A 16249-nucleotide genomic window follows, 5' to 3' on the forward strand; every position below is an offset into this window, starting at 1 on the left:
AGGTTAGGTCGCCTGATGGTGCTGGTTGTAATTACCGGCGAAACGTCACATTACTCGATTTGTAAATTGTTGTTGTGGGTTTTACTCTCCAACACACAACGGGGGTGCTGAACTAATGACGAATTGGCACGTTTTGTGTTCCATGACAAACCTTACTAATTGGCCGTGTCGAATGGTGGCGGGTTTAACAGCATATTTATATTCACGCGATCTCACCCAAAAACAATCAGTAATGCAATTACAACAATAAAAAAAACCGCACACAACTATTTGTATAATTATTATTTTACCCCTGGTAAGGCCCACTCAGCTGTACAGCCAAAGAGTTGGGGGGGGGGGGTGTTTTCCGGCACCCCCTCCCCTGCGTCTCACCGACGTCTCCCCGAGAGGGGGCGCGCGCGTGCACTTGAAGGGGGTGGGACGGGGGCGGGGGTGGGGCTGGGAGTGGGGCGGGGGCGGGCTGATGGCCGTCCTCACCGGGTTGACCTCGCCAAGACCCTCAGTGTCCAGCAGCAGCAGGTGCCTCTTCTTGTCCAGCGGGTGCGGACGCGGCCAGACCCAGATGCCCTTGGTGTGCGACTTGATGGTGCTGCCCAGCATGAAGCCTGCGTGACCAACCCCCCCCCCCGCAAAAAAAAAAGATGTATTTACGTGCCATATGTTGAATTTCTTTCGCGCCGTACGTTAGCCAAGCATGCCAATCGGAGGTGCGGCTGACAGGGCAACAAATATCTCCACGCCGTGTAGCTTTAACAGACTGTTGGAGCAAATGCTGTTAACGGGTAGCGCGATATGAAGACCGGCATGGCGCATGAGGGGTTGGGTGGCCAGCACCACGCCCGGCCGCCTTTGTCTCAACCGTGGCGATGTTTACACATCTGTTCAGGCTGAGTCGACCGAAGGGAGGCCCAGAACCAGTTCAGTAATTCGCAACTATTGTTGGTGGTGAGCGGGAATCGAACTCGGGTCGCCTGGTTCGAACGGCAACTCGCTGACCACTGCACCACCGGACCCCACAATGGTACTTCCCAAAGACAAAGACCTCAACGTGTAGCCTGAACAGACTGTTGGGGCAAGTGCTGTTAGCGAGCAGCACCTGTGAAGGCCGGCACAGGCGCAGCAGGGGGTGAGTAGCCAGCACCACGCCCAATGACAATGTTTTACACATCGCACCAAGTGCTCAATTCAGGCTGAGTCGACCTAGGGGAGGCCCAGGACTGGTTCAGATAATCGTCACCACTGGTGGTGGCCGTGTGCGGGAATCGAACTCTGGTACCTGCTGGGTTCGTAGCGCAGCGCGCTGAGTGCTATGATACCGCTGCCACACACACAGGAGCACACACGCGGGGTGAGAGTGGCTTATATAGGCGGAGAGATCACCACACGCACAGGAAGACGAGTCTTACACGTGGACGCACGTTGTGTACGTGTGTATTTTGAACTTCTTTCGCACCGTACGTCGCCAACCCTGCTAATCGGAGGTGCGTGGAAAGGAAAATAGACTAAACACAAAAGGCAGTTGTAAATAAATTAGTTTGTCAATCTAGATGATGATTTTAAAGTGCACGGCTCAAAGTGACTTTCTCATATCGGAAGGAAGAGCCTTCCAGACGGTCGCAGAAGCGCATCTGAAAGCGCGTTATGCGATGACCATCTTTCTTCGATGGTTAGCCAAAAGCCGCTGCTGCGAGGATGACCGGAGTTCACGTGGTGTGTTATGCTCCTTCACTGGAGTTCGTGTGATGATCATTTATGATCCTTGACCAGAGTTTGCGTGATGATGGTTTATGTCATTGACGAGGTGAGGACCTGCCCACGCCGTGCAGGTCATGGGGTCAATTTTGTGCACACCTCACCCCACCGGTGGTCAACTATCGGTTGGTGGAGGCGGGCGGCATAGACATTGGAGCATAGAAGTACGGTTCAGTGCGGTAATTGATATTAGCTGATGTAGACGCACAGCAACAACTGCAATTACACATTCAGGTGGGTCAAGCCAGACAGCCGCGTTAGGAGTAAGTGGAGTGTATCTTCACTGTGATGTCTCTTCTTCTCGGTTCTTTCGGTAAAGTCACGTAGAATGGAAATAATAAAATAATAAAATAAAACATAATAAAATAATTCTCACGACGTTTCGGCCACAACGCAAGCAGCCGTCCTCAGGTGAAGACCAGGTCTGTCGGGGAGAGGTGAAGACCAGGTCTGTCAGGGAGACAGCGTCTGAAATTCATTCAGACGCTGTCTCCCCGACAGACCTGGTCTTCACCTGAGGACGGCTGCTTGCGTTGTGGCCGAAACATCGTGAGAATTATTTTATTATGTTTTATTTTATTATTTTATTATTTCCATTCTACGTGACTTTAACGAAAGAACCAAGAAGATGAATCCCTGCAGTCACGAAAGCTTTAAATCGAAATGTGGTGTCTCTCTCTTCGTATTTGTGGATCGGAGCATTGCGCCCTTGCACGCCGTACGGTCCTGTTCTGGATGACCACAGTCGCACCACTATTACTGGAGAGTTTTTAATTTCCATATGTGTATCATCAGGTATCCGCATCTGCTGCTGCCATGGTTTGTGCAGTGGATGCGGTTTAGAGGTAGACCATGAGAGATCAAATCCAGGGATCTTTCTACTGCCTCCCTAAGAGGGGATGACCAATCAATGCTGAGCACAGATCCATGAATCCATGTCTGATCTCCCATCTGTCTCTTAACCCGAGCCTACAACCCCTTTACAGTACACACTGTATTCCAGGTACAGTACATATTGCAATACAGTACACACTGTATTCCCGTGGCATCGCCCAATCACCGCCAGGAGCTTCCTCTCGTAGATGGCCTGACCTGCCGCTTTGTACAGAATCAGAATATTTATTTATACCAGAAGAATCTTCGATGAGCTGTAAAGCAATTTTTCATAGATGTCCAGTAGGGGCATGGGCTCAGAAGGTGACAACAAACACAATATTTAAAAAAATCCAAGAGAGGAGTGCAAAGTATAGGAAAAGGTAAACAAATCACTGTTTAAAAAATATACAAATAAAACTAAACAGTGTTTTGTTATCTTAGCAGGTGAAGCCAACTGATCCATAATATAGGTGTGTTGGGTTAGATCGCGTAAATATACACGTGCCGTTTAACCCGCCAGCACCCGACACACCCAATTAGTAAGGTGTGTCATATAAACAGGACGTGCCAATTCGTTACTCGTGTGTTAGAGAGCAAATCCTCAACATTTACAACACACCTGTGTGCTGTACGAGTAACGAATTGGCACGTTCTGTTTACGTTACAAACCTTACTAATTGGCTGTGTCGGGTGGTGGCGGGTTTAACGACACATTTACATTAACGCGATCTAACCCAAAAAAAAAACTCTATTATGGATGATATTGGTCGCGAAAGCCTCCTTAGCGTATCGCTTCTTCTTTCAGAAGCGACCCGGCCACAAATTATAGCTCAACTCAGTGGCCTATCGTGTGGAAATCCTACAACAGAAAAATAATCTAAACCAGTGTCTCTTAACCTTTACCGCAGCCTTGCACCCCTTCGGTTCTCAATCGTTAAAACGATATATCATGCACAATGAATACATAGGGCTTGATGAAACAAAGTAGTTGTACTTACGTGCCCCGAGGTTCATTTGTGTCTCGATGATTTACCTTCTAAAAAAATCTGGCCATGTCTCGCACCACCAGAAAGGGCATCGCATACCCCCAGGGGGTGCAGCGTGCACCCCAGGTTAAGAACCACCGATATGAACGCACGTCGATCTAAATGGAGCATAGAATCGTTAGTTCTAAAAATATCAATAATCGGATGACCGTTGAGTCTATCGGCAGTGTTGAGTCTATAGGCAGTGTTGAGTCTGTGGACAGAAATTAGTATTTGGGCAGTGTTGAGTCTGTGAGCAGTGTTGAGTCTGTGGGCAGTTGAGTCTATGGGCAGTGTTGAGTCTATGGGCAGTGTTGAGTCGAGGGGCAGTGTTGAGTCGATGGGCAATGTTGAGCCTGTGGGCAGAAATTAGTATATGGGCAGTGTTCAGTCTGGCTTCCTTCAAGTAGCGTAAGTGAGTACATCCAGAGCCAGTCAGTGGTAGTGATGACGATGGGTGTTAAACGTGGCCGGTATGCGACAATGTGCCGCACAGAGCGGTCGCTTCTACGAAAAACCCGGCACGTACGTGCAGCCCGCACTTCTCAGAAGGGGGCTCCTATTACTGGGATGTCACCGCTCAGGGGCAACGTGGGGCAGTGAGTGAACGTGGACCTGCTGTTGCCGCTGCTGCTGGTGGTGGAGGGCTGGTAAGGTTCAAAACCGGGAACTTCTACATTCATACGTTACGCGATTTCCATGGGAACTATCCAGGAACAAACATCAACCACCCCTCCCCACCTCGTATAGCCTTACAGACGGTTGGGGAAAGTTGCTGTTCGCGAGTAACACCTATGAAGGCCGGTACGGCGTACTCTGGAGATGGGTGGCCAGTATCACGTCCCCCCGGCCGCCTTTGTCTCCCCAGTTTACCCATCACTTCAGGCTGGGAAGGCCCGTGGAACCAGTTCAGTTATTTGCCATTATTGTTGGTCGCCGGGCTCGTAGGGCACGCGTAAGGCAGCGCGATAAGGTTACGTCCCAAAGACAAAGATCCCCGTATAGCCTTAACAGACTGTTGGGGCAAGTGCTGAGAAGGTGGGTGGGCAGCACCACGCCCGGCCGCCTTTGTTTCCCCAGTGACGATGTCTACACATCGCACCAGGTACTCATTTGAGGCTGAGTCGACCAAGGGGAGACCCAGGGCCGATTCAGATAATCGTCACTGGTGTTGGCCGTGAGCGGGAATCGAACTCGGGTCGCCGGGTTCACAGCGCAACGCGATAACCGCTACACTACCGCTTCCAACCGTACACACACACACTGACACATACACACTGACACACACACACTGACACATACACACTGACACACACACACTGACACACACACACACAGCGGGTGTGCGTATATCCAATGTCTGTCGTATGAAGCCAATAATCTATGAGCGATGTAGGCCAGATAGGCACATGGGTAGAGTGGGTGGAGCTTATACAATAAGTACTTTGCGAACAAGTCAACAGTGGTTTGGCCTTGGGATATATATTATCTTCCACGCCTGAGGAATGTAGAACTTCCATCACTGGCGTCAGCTCGGGCTATAAAGAGAAAATTAGCCCGAACGCCTGACGCAATGCTCATAAAGGTGCAGCTAGTCATTTCCGTGATTCGTAATTAGTTTATGTATGTATGTTGAACTTCTGTCGCACCGTACGTAGCCAACCGTGATAATCGGAGGTGCGGGTATTATATCAATTGTTATGTATAACCCTCCACGACCCAACAGAGCCAATCAAACCAGATTTGTTGCGCCACGCGGGTAAACATGCCGAATGATTTGGTTTATTTAACGCACAGCAGGCTTTCGCGAGCAATATTATTCATAAGAGGGCTTTTTTCGGGTTAGATCGCGTCGACACGGATGTGTCGTCAAACCCTGCCACCATCATCTCGCCTGGAGGAGAGGGGGAGTGGAGGAGGATGGGTGTTGAAAACGCGAGTCCAAAATAAAAGTTGACAATTTTGTTTGAATTCCGCGTTTCGCCGGCAGACGTTCGACTTCAGGTGTTGTTCAACCAAAGCTGGACTTTCGTCCGCGTGGAAAGCGGAACGGTCGTCCAGTTCCCACGTAAGACAACCCGAGCCCTGGCAACCCCCCAACCCCTACATCCCTCCCCCAGCGTAACCCGGTAAGGTGGCACCGCGGGACGGTCACGGCGCCTGAGGGTGTGGGCGACACGGTAAATCACGTCGGGACCGTGGCGGCGGCGGCGGCTGCTACTGCGCCGGGTTTCGGGGGCAGAGGAGGAGGAGGAAGGGGGAGCGGACGGACGGACGGGAGCGAGCGAGCGAGCGAGAGAGGTCCGCATACACGTGCGTGTGACAGTGGCAAAGCGGAGCAAGCGACTCCCAATTATGCGCCAACCGCGCCTGATTTATGTGGCGTGGCCCTCTTTAGAAAGCTATTTTGGCCGACCCTCGGCTCTTTCACATGCGCTGGGAGAATGTGGCCGTGAAATGCGGCAGAGCTTTTGCAGAAACAAACACGCAGCAGCGGCAAACGCAAAAAAACGCCGCAACCGGTACCGGTTTGCTTCGCTTCCTTGCCTTATGCCTTCCAAACTCACACCATCCCATTGCAAAAATCCCGCACGATTTATTTTTTGCGCGCGCGCCAGGGAGATATCTTCAGAGGCAGGCGAGAGTCCAACGATCCCAGTAAGCTTTCGGTTATTTGCTACTGAAACGGGAGGACCTGGTGTTAATCTGCAACAATTAATAATGATATATCCTTCCAGCTCAAATATTGTTCGGACGTTCATTCAGATGAACATTTCTTGATTTTTGTCCGCAATTAGTTGAGCCCTCTCTTTCTCTGTCTGTCTGTCTGTCTCTCTTCTGTGGCTGTGTTGCAAGCGCGACTTGCATCGCATCCGCTTGTGGTTGCTTCCTGTGTTGAATTCGTTGAGGGCAGAGATGTCTCAACCCATGCGTCTGGGGTTTGTTCCGCTAGAATGAAGTACATCTGTATCGCAATGTATATATATTTTTTTCTTTCAGTATTACACCACTGTCACGCGACGGACGATGGCCTCAGCTGCAGTGCGGGTGAGCCAGGCATCACGCGAATTAACGCCAGAAGTAGCTCTGCGGGCCAAATCTCGAACACAAATAGTCGCCCTGCCATGCCCTGTGCGGGTTTCGAGTGGGCTCTTTCGCACTCACGAGACGACACCGATGATGGCACAATCGGTATGAAATTGAAGTCAATTACAACAACAACAAAAATCGCATTTCTTACATATAAAAATGTACCATTTTTTTTCTCTCGTTTTGACGATGCCGGAAACGACAGGAGGTGAGGGGCAGGGGGGGGAGTGTGCATGGCGAGAGTGGCGACCTTGCAGGGCACGCACCTGAGTTGGACCCGGCGAGGCGGTTCATGAGGAACGATTTGCCTGTGCGGATCTTCCCCACCACGGCCACGACCACCACGGGCTTGTCGATGGCGGCCACGATGCGTGCCGTCTCGGGCACCACGTAGAAGTGGCCGCTCGAGTCGCTGAGCAGCAGCGGCAGGGGCGCCTCCAGGCCTCGCTCGGCGACCTCCATGCCGCTCCCCACAGAACGGACGCGGTGGCACGGGTTTGACGAGCGTGGCACGGCGGGTGATGAGGGTGGCACGGGTTGATGAGCGTGGCACGGCGGGTGATGAGGGTGGCACAGGTGATGAGCGTGGCACGGCGGGTGATGAGGGTGGCACGGGTGATGAGGGTGGCACGGCGGGTGATGAGGGTGGCACGGGTGATGAGCGTGGCACGGCGGGTGATGAGGGTGGCACGGGGTGATGATGAGGGTGGCACGGGTTGATGAGGGTGGCACGGCGGGTGATGAGGGTGGCACGGGTGATGAGCGTGGCACGGCGGGTGATGAGGGTGGCACGGGGTGATGATGAGGGTGGCACGGGGTTGATGAGCGTGGCACGGGTGATGAGCGTGGTACGAGTAATGAGGGTGACACGGGTTGATGCCAGTGACACGGGGTGATGATGATCGTGGCACGGGTGGTGAGCGCGGGACGGTGGCGACGGTGGCACGGCGCTCACTATTATAGCGGCGCGGTAACCCCGACACCGCCTGCCTGGCCAACCCTCAAGGACGGCCTCTTTCTTGCGTTGATCATCACAGAGGCCGCTACACCAAACCGCGCCCCGCCCCCCGCCCCACTAACTCCTCCGTCGCCACAGTGCCATGTGGGGTCACAGAGGCCACAAATGTGTGGCCATCGTTTTTTTTCCTCTCTCTCTCTTTCTGTCTCTCGCTGTGCAGCGGTGGGGTGGGCTCAGAGAGAGAGTCGCTCGTGTCGGTGGTGTGCTTTTGGTGGCTCGATGCCACCACGAGGTGTCGATTTCGAATGCCGCCCTGACACGCACACACACACACGCCGGAGCAAGTGTTGTTGTTGTTGTGTGTGTGTGTGCGCGCACCCGCATATGACTTGGCTCGTGACGAGCGGTGGTGTGGCTGTTAGCGCGGCGCTGCGCTACGAACTCGACGACCCGAGGTCGATTCCCGCTCACGGCCAATACCCAGTGACAATTATCTGAACCGGTCATGGGCCTAGCTCTCGTGTTTTGTGCCGGTCTTCATAGGTGCTCGCTTACAGCATTTGCCACAACAGTCTCTTAAGGCTACACGGGGGGATCTTTGTCTTGTGTAAGGTCGTTCAACAAAAGCCGGTTGAACCGAAAACCGTTTTAAAGATCAATTTTCCGCGTTTCCCAAAGGCTGGGACCGGTGACCCTCTCCAGGGGGAATTGATTGAACAGTTGGGAATTGATAATTGATTGAACCTGTGGGAATTAATTAAGTGATTGAACCGGTAGGAATTGATTAATTGATTGAACCTGTGGGAATTGATGAATTGATTGAATCTGTGACAATTGTTGAATTGATTGAACCTGTGGGAATTATTGACGTGAATGAACCGGTGGAAATTGATTAATGTATTTAATCGGTGGGAATTGATTAATTTATTGAACCGTGGGAATTGATTAATTGATAGAACCTGAGGGAATTGGTAAATTGAATTAACCTGTGGGAAATTATTAATTTATTTAACCTGTGGAAATTGATGAATTGATTGAATCTGTGACAATTGATGAATTGATTGAACCGGAGGGAATTGATGAATTGATTGACATGCGTGCACAAAAGCAAACCACACGGCGGCCCAATTCTGCTTACTTGCTATATATAAATAAACAAACAAATCAATAAACACACCGCCCCTAACATGTTCTCACACGTGAACGTGACAAGAGACCCGTGCTCAGCGTTCCCAAGTTGTTACTTGGCAAAAAAAAAACTAAATAAAAGTAACTTGGAACTTTACGCCGCTGATACCAGCTTGCTGGCCTGCTTGTGAGTGAAAACTGCTGCTGTGAGAAGCGCCCGTGCGCTACTGAACATCAACGCCTGGCACCGTGGCTCGTGGAGCAGACTGCAGCGTACAAGAGCAGACTGCGGCGTATCATCCGTACTGCTGAGAAGGTGATTGGCTGCAATCTGCCTACCCTCGAGGACCTGCACACCGTGAGGACCTTGAGGCGAGCGAGGAAGATTGTGGCCGACTCCTCCCACCCTGGACACTCTCTGTTCCAGCTACTCCCCTCCGGCAGAAGGCTGCGGTCCATCAGGACCAAAACCTCACGCCACAAACACAGTTTCTTCCCATCCGCTGCTGGTCTCTTCAACAAGGCCAGGGGCTCAAACTGACTTTAACGCTCAAACTGACTTTAACACAATATCTGCACAATGACACCCTGCCATATTTGCACTATGTTACCATATTTGCATTTTTGTAATTAAATATTGTATATTATAGCTATTGTATATTTAAAATTTTATTTTATGCAATTTTTACATACTTTAGCTCCGTAGTATTAGTTAGACTTGTACCTTTAGTATAGTTAGACTTGTAAACCACTTATTTAAGATTTAAGATTCCTAAATGTTGAATGTATGCACCTTCCGGCCAAAGTAAATTCCTTGTCTGTGCGAACTTTCATGGCGAATAAAACCCTTTCTGATTCTGATTCTGAGACTCATCGACCACCCCGCCACTGCCTCACACAGCTTTGCTCTGCCTAGACAACTGCGGTGGTTCCATCAAACGATTCGGGTAAACAGGAACTGGTCACTGCCACGCACACACACCTCCTCCCTCCACAAGTGGAGAATTACAAACAACCAACACATGTCATGGGACCTTGTTTGGCTTTGTACTGTTCGCCTTTTGGCTTTCTCTGGTCTGAGACTGGTGAGATTATTCCATAAAGAAGACTGTCTCTCTAGTGGAGGCCAATAAGTTTCAAAGACAATGCGTATACGATTATCAGAGGATGCTTTGTTTGTATGTTCACCACATGTACCATGGGTGGTTAATGCAGAACTTGATTCCTTGCAAAAGGTTTCTATTTGGTGTTTAAACATCATAACATCTCCTGTTTTTCTGGCGAATTGCCCGATGATGCTGGATGCAATTACCAGCGAAACGTCGTACTCAAAAATTTTAAATGTTGTGGTTTCACGCTTCAACACACCGGTGGGCTAAAGCAGTGAACTATTTGTCTTTTGTCAACGTGACACTTTTTTACTGATTGGCCGTGTCGGGTGGTGGAGGGTTACGATACATTTAGAAATAACGCGATCTAAATCCAAAAACGTTGATTATGGACCTCCTGCTTTATTGGCAGAAAGGGTCAAACCTATTGTTACAACCCACACAGTGTGACTGCAGCCAACCAGAACCCGACAATGGAGCCACCGTATCGCGAACCAACTGCATCCTAAGCCTGGCTCTCCGGCGGACTGAGCAGTATTGGTCGCGTGACTCCCCAAGCTATCGCATGGCTCACAGACTTAAAATTGGAGGCGTGAGTCCCACAAACTTGCCATGCGCTAAACTGGCAGTGGTTCTTAACCTGGGGGTGCGTGATGCCATTTTTGGGGGTGCGAGACATGGACACATTTTTTTAGAAGGTAAATAATCGGAAGAAAAATTAAGCTCGGGCCACGTAAGAACAACTACTTTGTTTCATCAAGCCCTATGTATTCATTGTGCAAGGCTGCAGTAAAGGTTAAGAGCCACTGGTTTCGATTATTTTTCTGCTGTAGGATTTTCACACGATAGGCCACTGAGTTGAGCTATCATTTGTGGCCGGGTCGCTTCTGAAAGAAGAAGCGATGAGCTAAGCAGGCTTTCGCAACCAATATCATCCATAATAGAGGGTTTTTTTGGGTTAGATCGCGTTAATGTAAAAAATAAATTTATCGAAAGGACAAATTAAGCACAGGGCACGTAAGTACAACTTACTTTGTTTCATCAAACCTATGTATGTATTGACATTCTACTTTGTTTTATGATTGAGAGCCAAAGGAGTACAATGCTACAGTGAAGGTTAAAAACCACTGTGGCTCACGCACGACATGGGCTTTGCTGCCACCACGTGGACCGATCCTTCACGTGAATGTCAACAGGTATGGGGTTGTCACCCCTATCCTGGTTCTCCCAGGATCGACTTGCTGGGCCATTGCCAGTTGCGTAATAATGATGATGGCAATAATAATAATACACCACTGCAACACGAAAGTATTTGCACGTAGTGCTCCCCGATTCATTCCAGTTTTTTTTTTTACAATAAATATCTCGCTCAGAGCAGGCAACCGAATTGAATGTGGGTTTGTGCCCCCACCCCCCACCTCCATTCTCGTTGTACTTGGCATCACAAGATGCCTCTGCAGTTGGAAATGCAGGCCGGAGGTGATAACAAATGGTAAATTTAACACGTAGGCTTTCGCGACCAATATTATTCATAATCAAAGTTTTTGGGTTTAGATCGCGTTAATGAGTTAATGATGACGTCACCCTGCTGCTGCTCTATATAAGAACGGGAGACACAGCAGAGCCTCACCATTCTGGCGAATTGCCCGATGATGCTGGATGCAATTACCAGCGAAACGTCGTACTCAAATTGTAAATGTTGTGGTTTCGCGCTTCAACACACCGGTGGGCTAAAGCAGTGAACTAATTTGTCTTTTGTCAACGTGACACTTTTTTACTGATTGGCCGTGTCGGGTGGTGGAGGGTTACGACACATTTATAAATAACGCGATCTAAACCCAAAAACGTTGATTATGAACAAATGGTCAAGTTTGCTCTGCACGTTTAAGACAGAGGCCAACCAGGGACTTAATCTGTCTGAGACCCTCTCACTATCCCCTATCATCTCCAGTCGCCAATTTTCCACCGCAGAGGCGTCATGCGGTGCCACAGTAGACTGGCAGGTTGCGTGCGATGGTGGGGTATGGTGTGGGTGCTCCTGCCTCTTTTCGAGACGTTTTCCTGGTGCTGAAGAGTAGGACAAGTACCCTATAAGAAAGGTGCTCTCTTTCTAGAGCCCGCTTATTAGAGGCCCCCTTCCGTCAGCAAGTTCTTGAGCGATCGTTTGCATAGCCGCGAAAAAGAAACTCGGTTCATCTGAAAATAAAAGGCCAGACATCTTTTGAAAAATAACTTCGCATCGTTTTCAGTTGTCAATGCCACTGCTCGATAAAGGCAACCCGGCGTGTCAGTCATGGGGAGTGGGGGTTGTTTGACCATACTTCACCGCGGCCATCAGCGTGGCTTGGTGAAGGCGAACGGTGGAGGGCAGCAAATCACTCTGCGCTGTTTTTCACCATGGCCGCGGGATGGAACTTAGGTCGCCCAGCTCCCAGGCGTCCCCTTCTCCTGGGCCCCTCTACCCATCTCACTTTCCTCCACCAATGTTAAGGTCAGCGCCGCTCAGAGGTTTTGGGAGGCTCGGGGCAGAAGCCCACGTGATTTCCTCTGATTTCATCATTCAAAGGCCCGCTGTGTACATCACGGGGCAAGTTGGGTGGCAAGATGTTAACTACCTCGCCTGGTATACAGGAGGTCGTGGGTTCCATTCCGACCCTGACGCCTGCTGTATATTTGGAGTTTGTGTGTCTCTCTCCCATCATCATTATCACGGTGGCTAGGAGATGTTAACTACTTCGCCTGGTATACAGGAGGACGTGGGTTTCATTCCGACCCTGACGCCTGCTGCATATTTGGAGTTTGCGTGTCTCTCTCCCATCATCATTATCACGGTGGCTAGGAGATGTTAACTACCTCGCCTGGTATACAGGAGGTCGTGGGTTTCATTCCGACCCTGACGCCTGCTGTATATTTGGAGTTTTCGTGTCTCTCTCCCATCATCATTATCACGGTGGCTAGGAGATGTTAACTACCTCGCCTGGTATACAGGAGGACGTGAGTTCCATCCCGACCCTGCCGCCTTCTATATGTAATAAAGGTCGTTGAGGCGACTTCTGGAATCCGGTCTTTTATTCAACTTGCATTACAGCTTTCCTTCACGCTGCTGACAGGCAGCGTGAGCCCCGCTCACGCGTGGCCCCTTCCTCCATTCGTTCCCGTTCTGACCACGTGTCGTTCGTCTCCACCCCTATTTAATACCCGGGTCACGTGGTACGTGTCCACCAATCCTGGTTAGCCTCCATGGAATATTCCAGGCTCCCTCGTAGGCTCCCGGGACCACGCCCCTGACTCATCTCCCCATTGGCTGTGGCCAAAGCCAGCAGAACCAATCCTCTACTTACAGCTGTCACCTTTCCATTACGTCAGGGCCACGCCCCTAAGCTTCCCCCCATTGGCTATAAACCAGGACCGGCAGAGCCAATCATCATGACGAGTTGTGATACGTCAGTGAGCCGGATATATCCTCACATTACATATATATTCGGAGTTGGCATTTCTCTATTGCTTTGGTCACGTGGATTTTTCTCCGTGTCATCCGGTTTCTTCCCTCCACATTTAGAAACGTGTGTCTGGAGTATTCGGCCGCGATACGTTTCAACGTGATAAGCCAATTTGTTGAGCTATCATTTGTGGCCAGGTCGCTGATGAAAAACAGCTACAATACTCAGTGGGTCCATTACCTGGTAAAATAAAAAGTTTTTTTCTTATCGTTTTAATTGTATTTTACGTGATACCAAGTGCGGGCAAATCGTGTAGAATTAGTTTAACAAAGAGGGAATTAGTGATAATTTCTGACCCAGGAACGCAAACCAGTTTTTCCCATGAGGTCAAATATTTATAAATCGGGGTTTTTCCAAACACAGCATTACCCAGAAATGTGACCACCCATTCCCGCTCCCCACGCGTTTGGCGAAGTATTACTGTCCTGGGTGTAGTCGGTAAATCGGTGATGGTGGATATGTGCTCTCATTAACAATGTACTCATTTTATATAGCGTCATTCATGCCATCAGCATCACAAAACGTCGGACGTTAATTTATAACAAGGACCAAAGCCCATACACAGCCACTAAGCTAGCACATTAAAACCCAACTAACAGTAAAAAGAAGATGAGGAGAGTTCTGTATTTACTGTCTGCCTTAGCACATCGCACTTTCCGGTCGTAGACTTTAGGTCCAGACCACACTTGGGAAAGACGTAGATGAGGGGGCCGCAAAAGACTTTCCGCGTAACGCCAAAATGGGGAAGTTGAAGGGCCCATTTTGGCATAAAATGGCACACGATGAAGTGAGGGCTGAGCGGTTGGAGAAGAGGCCGTCGAGAGCGGTCTCCCTGGACATGGCCGCGTCGTGCTCTTGGTCGCGTGCCGCCTGTCTCGTCGCTCTGTGGGCTGCTGTCGTGAGTGAGTAACTCCCACTGGCTGGGCACTTTCTTTTCACGCACAGCTCCGAGGTGACCACGGGTTAACAGCTCGCAGAGCGCTTGGTTTGCACCCCAGAGATCCTGGGGTTCTAAATCCACGCTGCTGCACGTGATTACACCGGGGTCTCAAGTGTAGTGAGTCGATGGTCTAAGCTCTGTCACCCATGCCTGCACTTAATTCGAATAATTTCAGGGCTGAGAATTTAAAAAATAGGTGTTACTGGCAAGTGAGGACAATTACTAATACAAGGAGTTGGTGGGAAGGTTCTACGGGTCAAATACGTGAACCAGGTCACTCAGAGGTAACTCTGTGAACTCACTTTCTGTGGATCGTTCTCTAACGAGAAAAGGTGGCACTCCCTTGCGAGACATTCGAATGGATACTTCTCATTACACAAGACCGATAGCGCAATCGGTATAACAATGACATATTTTAATGTATTAAATGTATATTGAAAAAAAGAGCAGATGTGAAGTACGGGCGAAAATGATCAGTGGTGGGAACTTTGTTTTGTGCCGATGAACGCATCTTGAGAGAAGTTATCCCGTGACGCTCGCAAGTTTGCAACGCCACCAACTCTCTCATTCACTCATCGCAAGGTGCCTAGGGGCAGGCTGAGCCATCGGACAGCCAGATACAGGAACAAGCTGAGATTAGGAGCACTCCCTTTAAGAGTGTGCTCCTAATTTCAGCTCGTTACCTGTATAAAAGACACCTGGGAGCCAGAAATCTTTCTGATTGAGAGGGGGTCAAATACTTATTTTCCTCATTAAAATGCAAATCAATTTATAAAAAAATTTACATGCGTTTTTCTGGATTTTCTTGTTGTTATTCTGTCTCTCACTGTTCAAATAAACCTACCATTCAAATTACAGACTGATCATTTCTTTGTCCGTGGGGCAAACGTACAAAATCAGCAGGGGATCAAATACTTTTTCCCTCACTGTAGTGTCCGATAATCCATCAGTGGAGGTGCTTCCCGATGCTCCCTACCAACTGATATCTGAAATCCTATCTGCCAGCGACAGCTTTAAGCAAATGTTTGTGCTGAACTTTCTTATACTTTGAACTCCTATCGTTTTTTCGCATTGTTTGCTGCTGTTGTTGTAACTTTCTGACCCCATAGCCTCCTACTGGATTTCTGTAAAAAAAGAGCTTCATAGCACTTCGGATTCCTCAAGTATGCAAAAAACGATCAAAGTTTAGGGTAAGCAGAGGCAGGGGGGAAGTGAGCAACGTGCCCATTGTTCTAATCGTCGTGAGAGGGGATAGAACTGACAACCTCTGGATCAGCAGTCCCTTGCGCTAACCAGCTCACCAGAGTGATACTAGAAACAAATATGGATATGGTAACAAAGATTGTGTAATTTATGTAAATAATTTATATGTTTTAAATGTATTTTTAAGGTAACAATGGACGTGTTTCTTACCAGCATGTAGGTGATGTTAAATGTTGTTATTATTTTTATTTTTGTCACGCCCTGCAGGCAATGGCAACGCAATCACAGAGTCCGCCCTCGCGAAGCATCATCAAACTTTCCTGCTGTCCTGTCACTCAGACTGCCAGGGAACCGGTAGCGACATTCTATGGTATATACACTATAATAATGTTTGGAAACACATTAATTCTCGTAAAAAAGAAATAGGCTACACCAAATACATTGACAACAAAAACGGTTCCATGACCATTAAAGATCCTGATTGGGAAGGATCGACATGGCACGGATGTCAATGGTCATGTCAGGAACACGACTCCTATGACAAGTTTACTGATACATCGATTCGTCTAATCAAAGGTACGGTACGGATTATGCAAATAAACACGCGCACTTGACACAGAATCTACTAAAAAGGCACAGAATTGACCATAAGTCACAACGCTTTTTCT

General features: G+C 49.1%; 1 protein-coding gene across 1 annotated transcript in view; it reads right to left on the reverse strand.

Annotated features, from left to right (window-relative positions):
* Positions 1–7241, reverse strand: part of LOC144950405 (guanylate-binding protein 1-like) — a 29963-nt gene extending 22722 nt beyond the window's left edge. Inside the window, exons 1-2 of the mRNA XM_078880519.1 lie at positions 7010–7241; positions 478–605 (exon numbers count right to left, since the gene is read on the reverse strand). Coding sequence (XP_078736645.1) covers positions 478–605; positions 7010–7205 — 324 coding nt within the window. The 5' untranslated portion in view covers positions 7206–7241. The remainder of the gene's footprint in view (positions 1–477; positions 606–7009) is intronic.
* Positions 7242–16249: the final 9008 nt, after the last annotated feature.

The sequence above is a fragment of the Lampetra fluviatilis genome, chromosome 57 (genome assembly GCF_964198595.1).
Source record: "Lampetra fluviatilis chromosome 57, kcLamFluv1.1, whole genome shotgun sequence".
NCBI lineage: Eukaryota > Metazoa > Chordata > Hyperoartia > Petromyzontiformes > Petromyzontidae > Lampetra > Lampetra fluviatilis.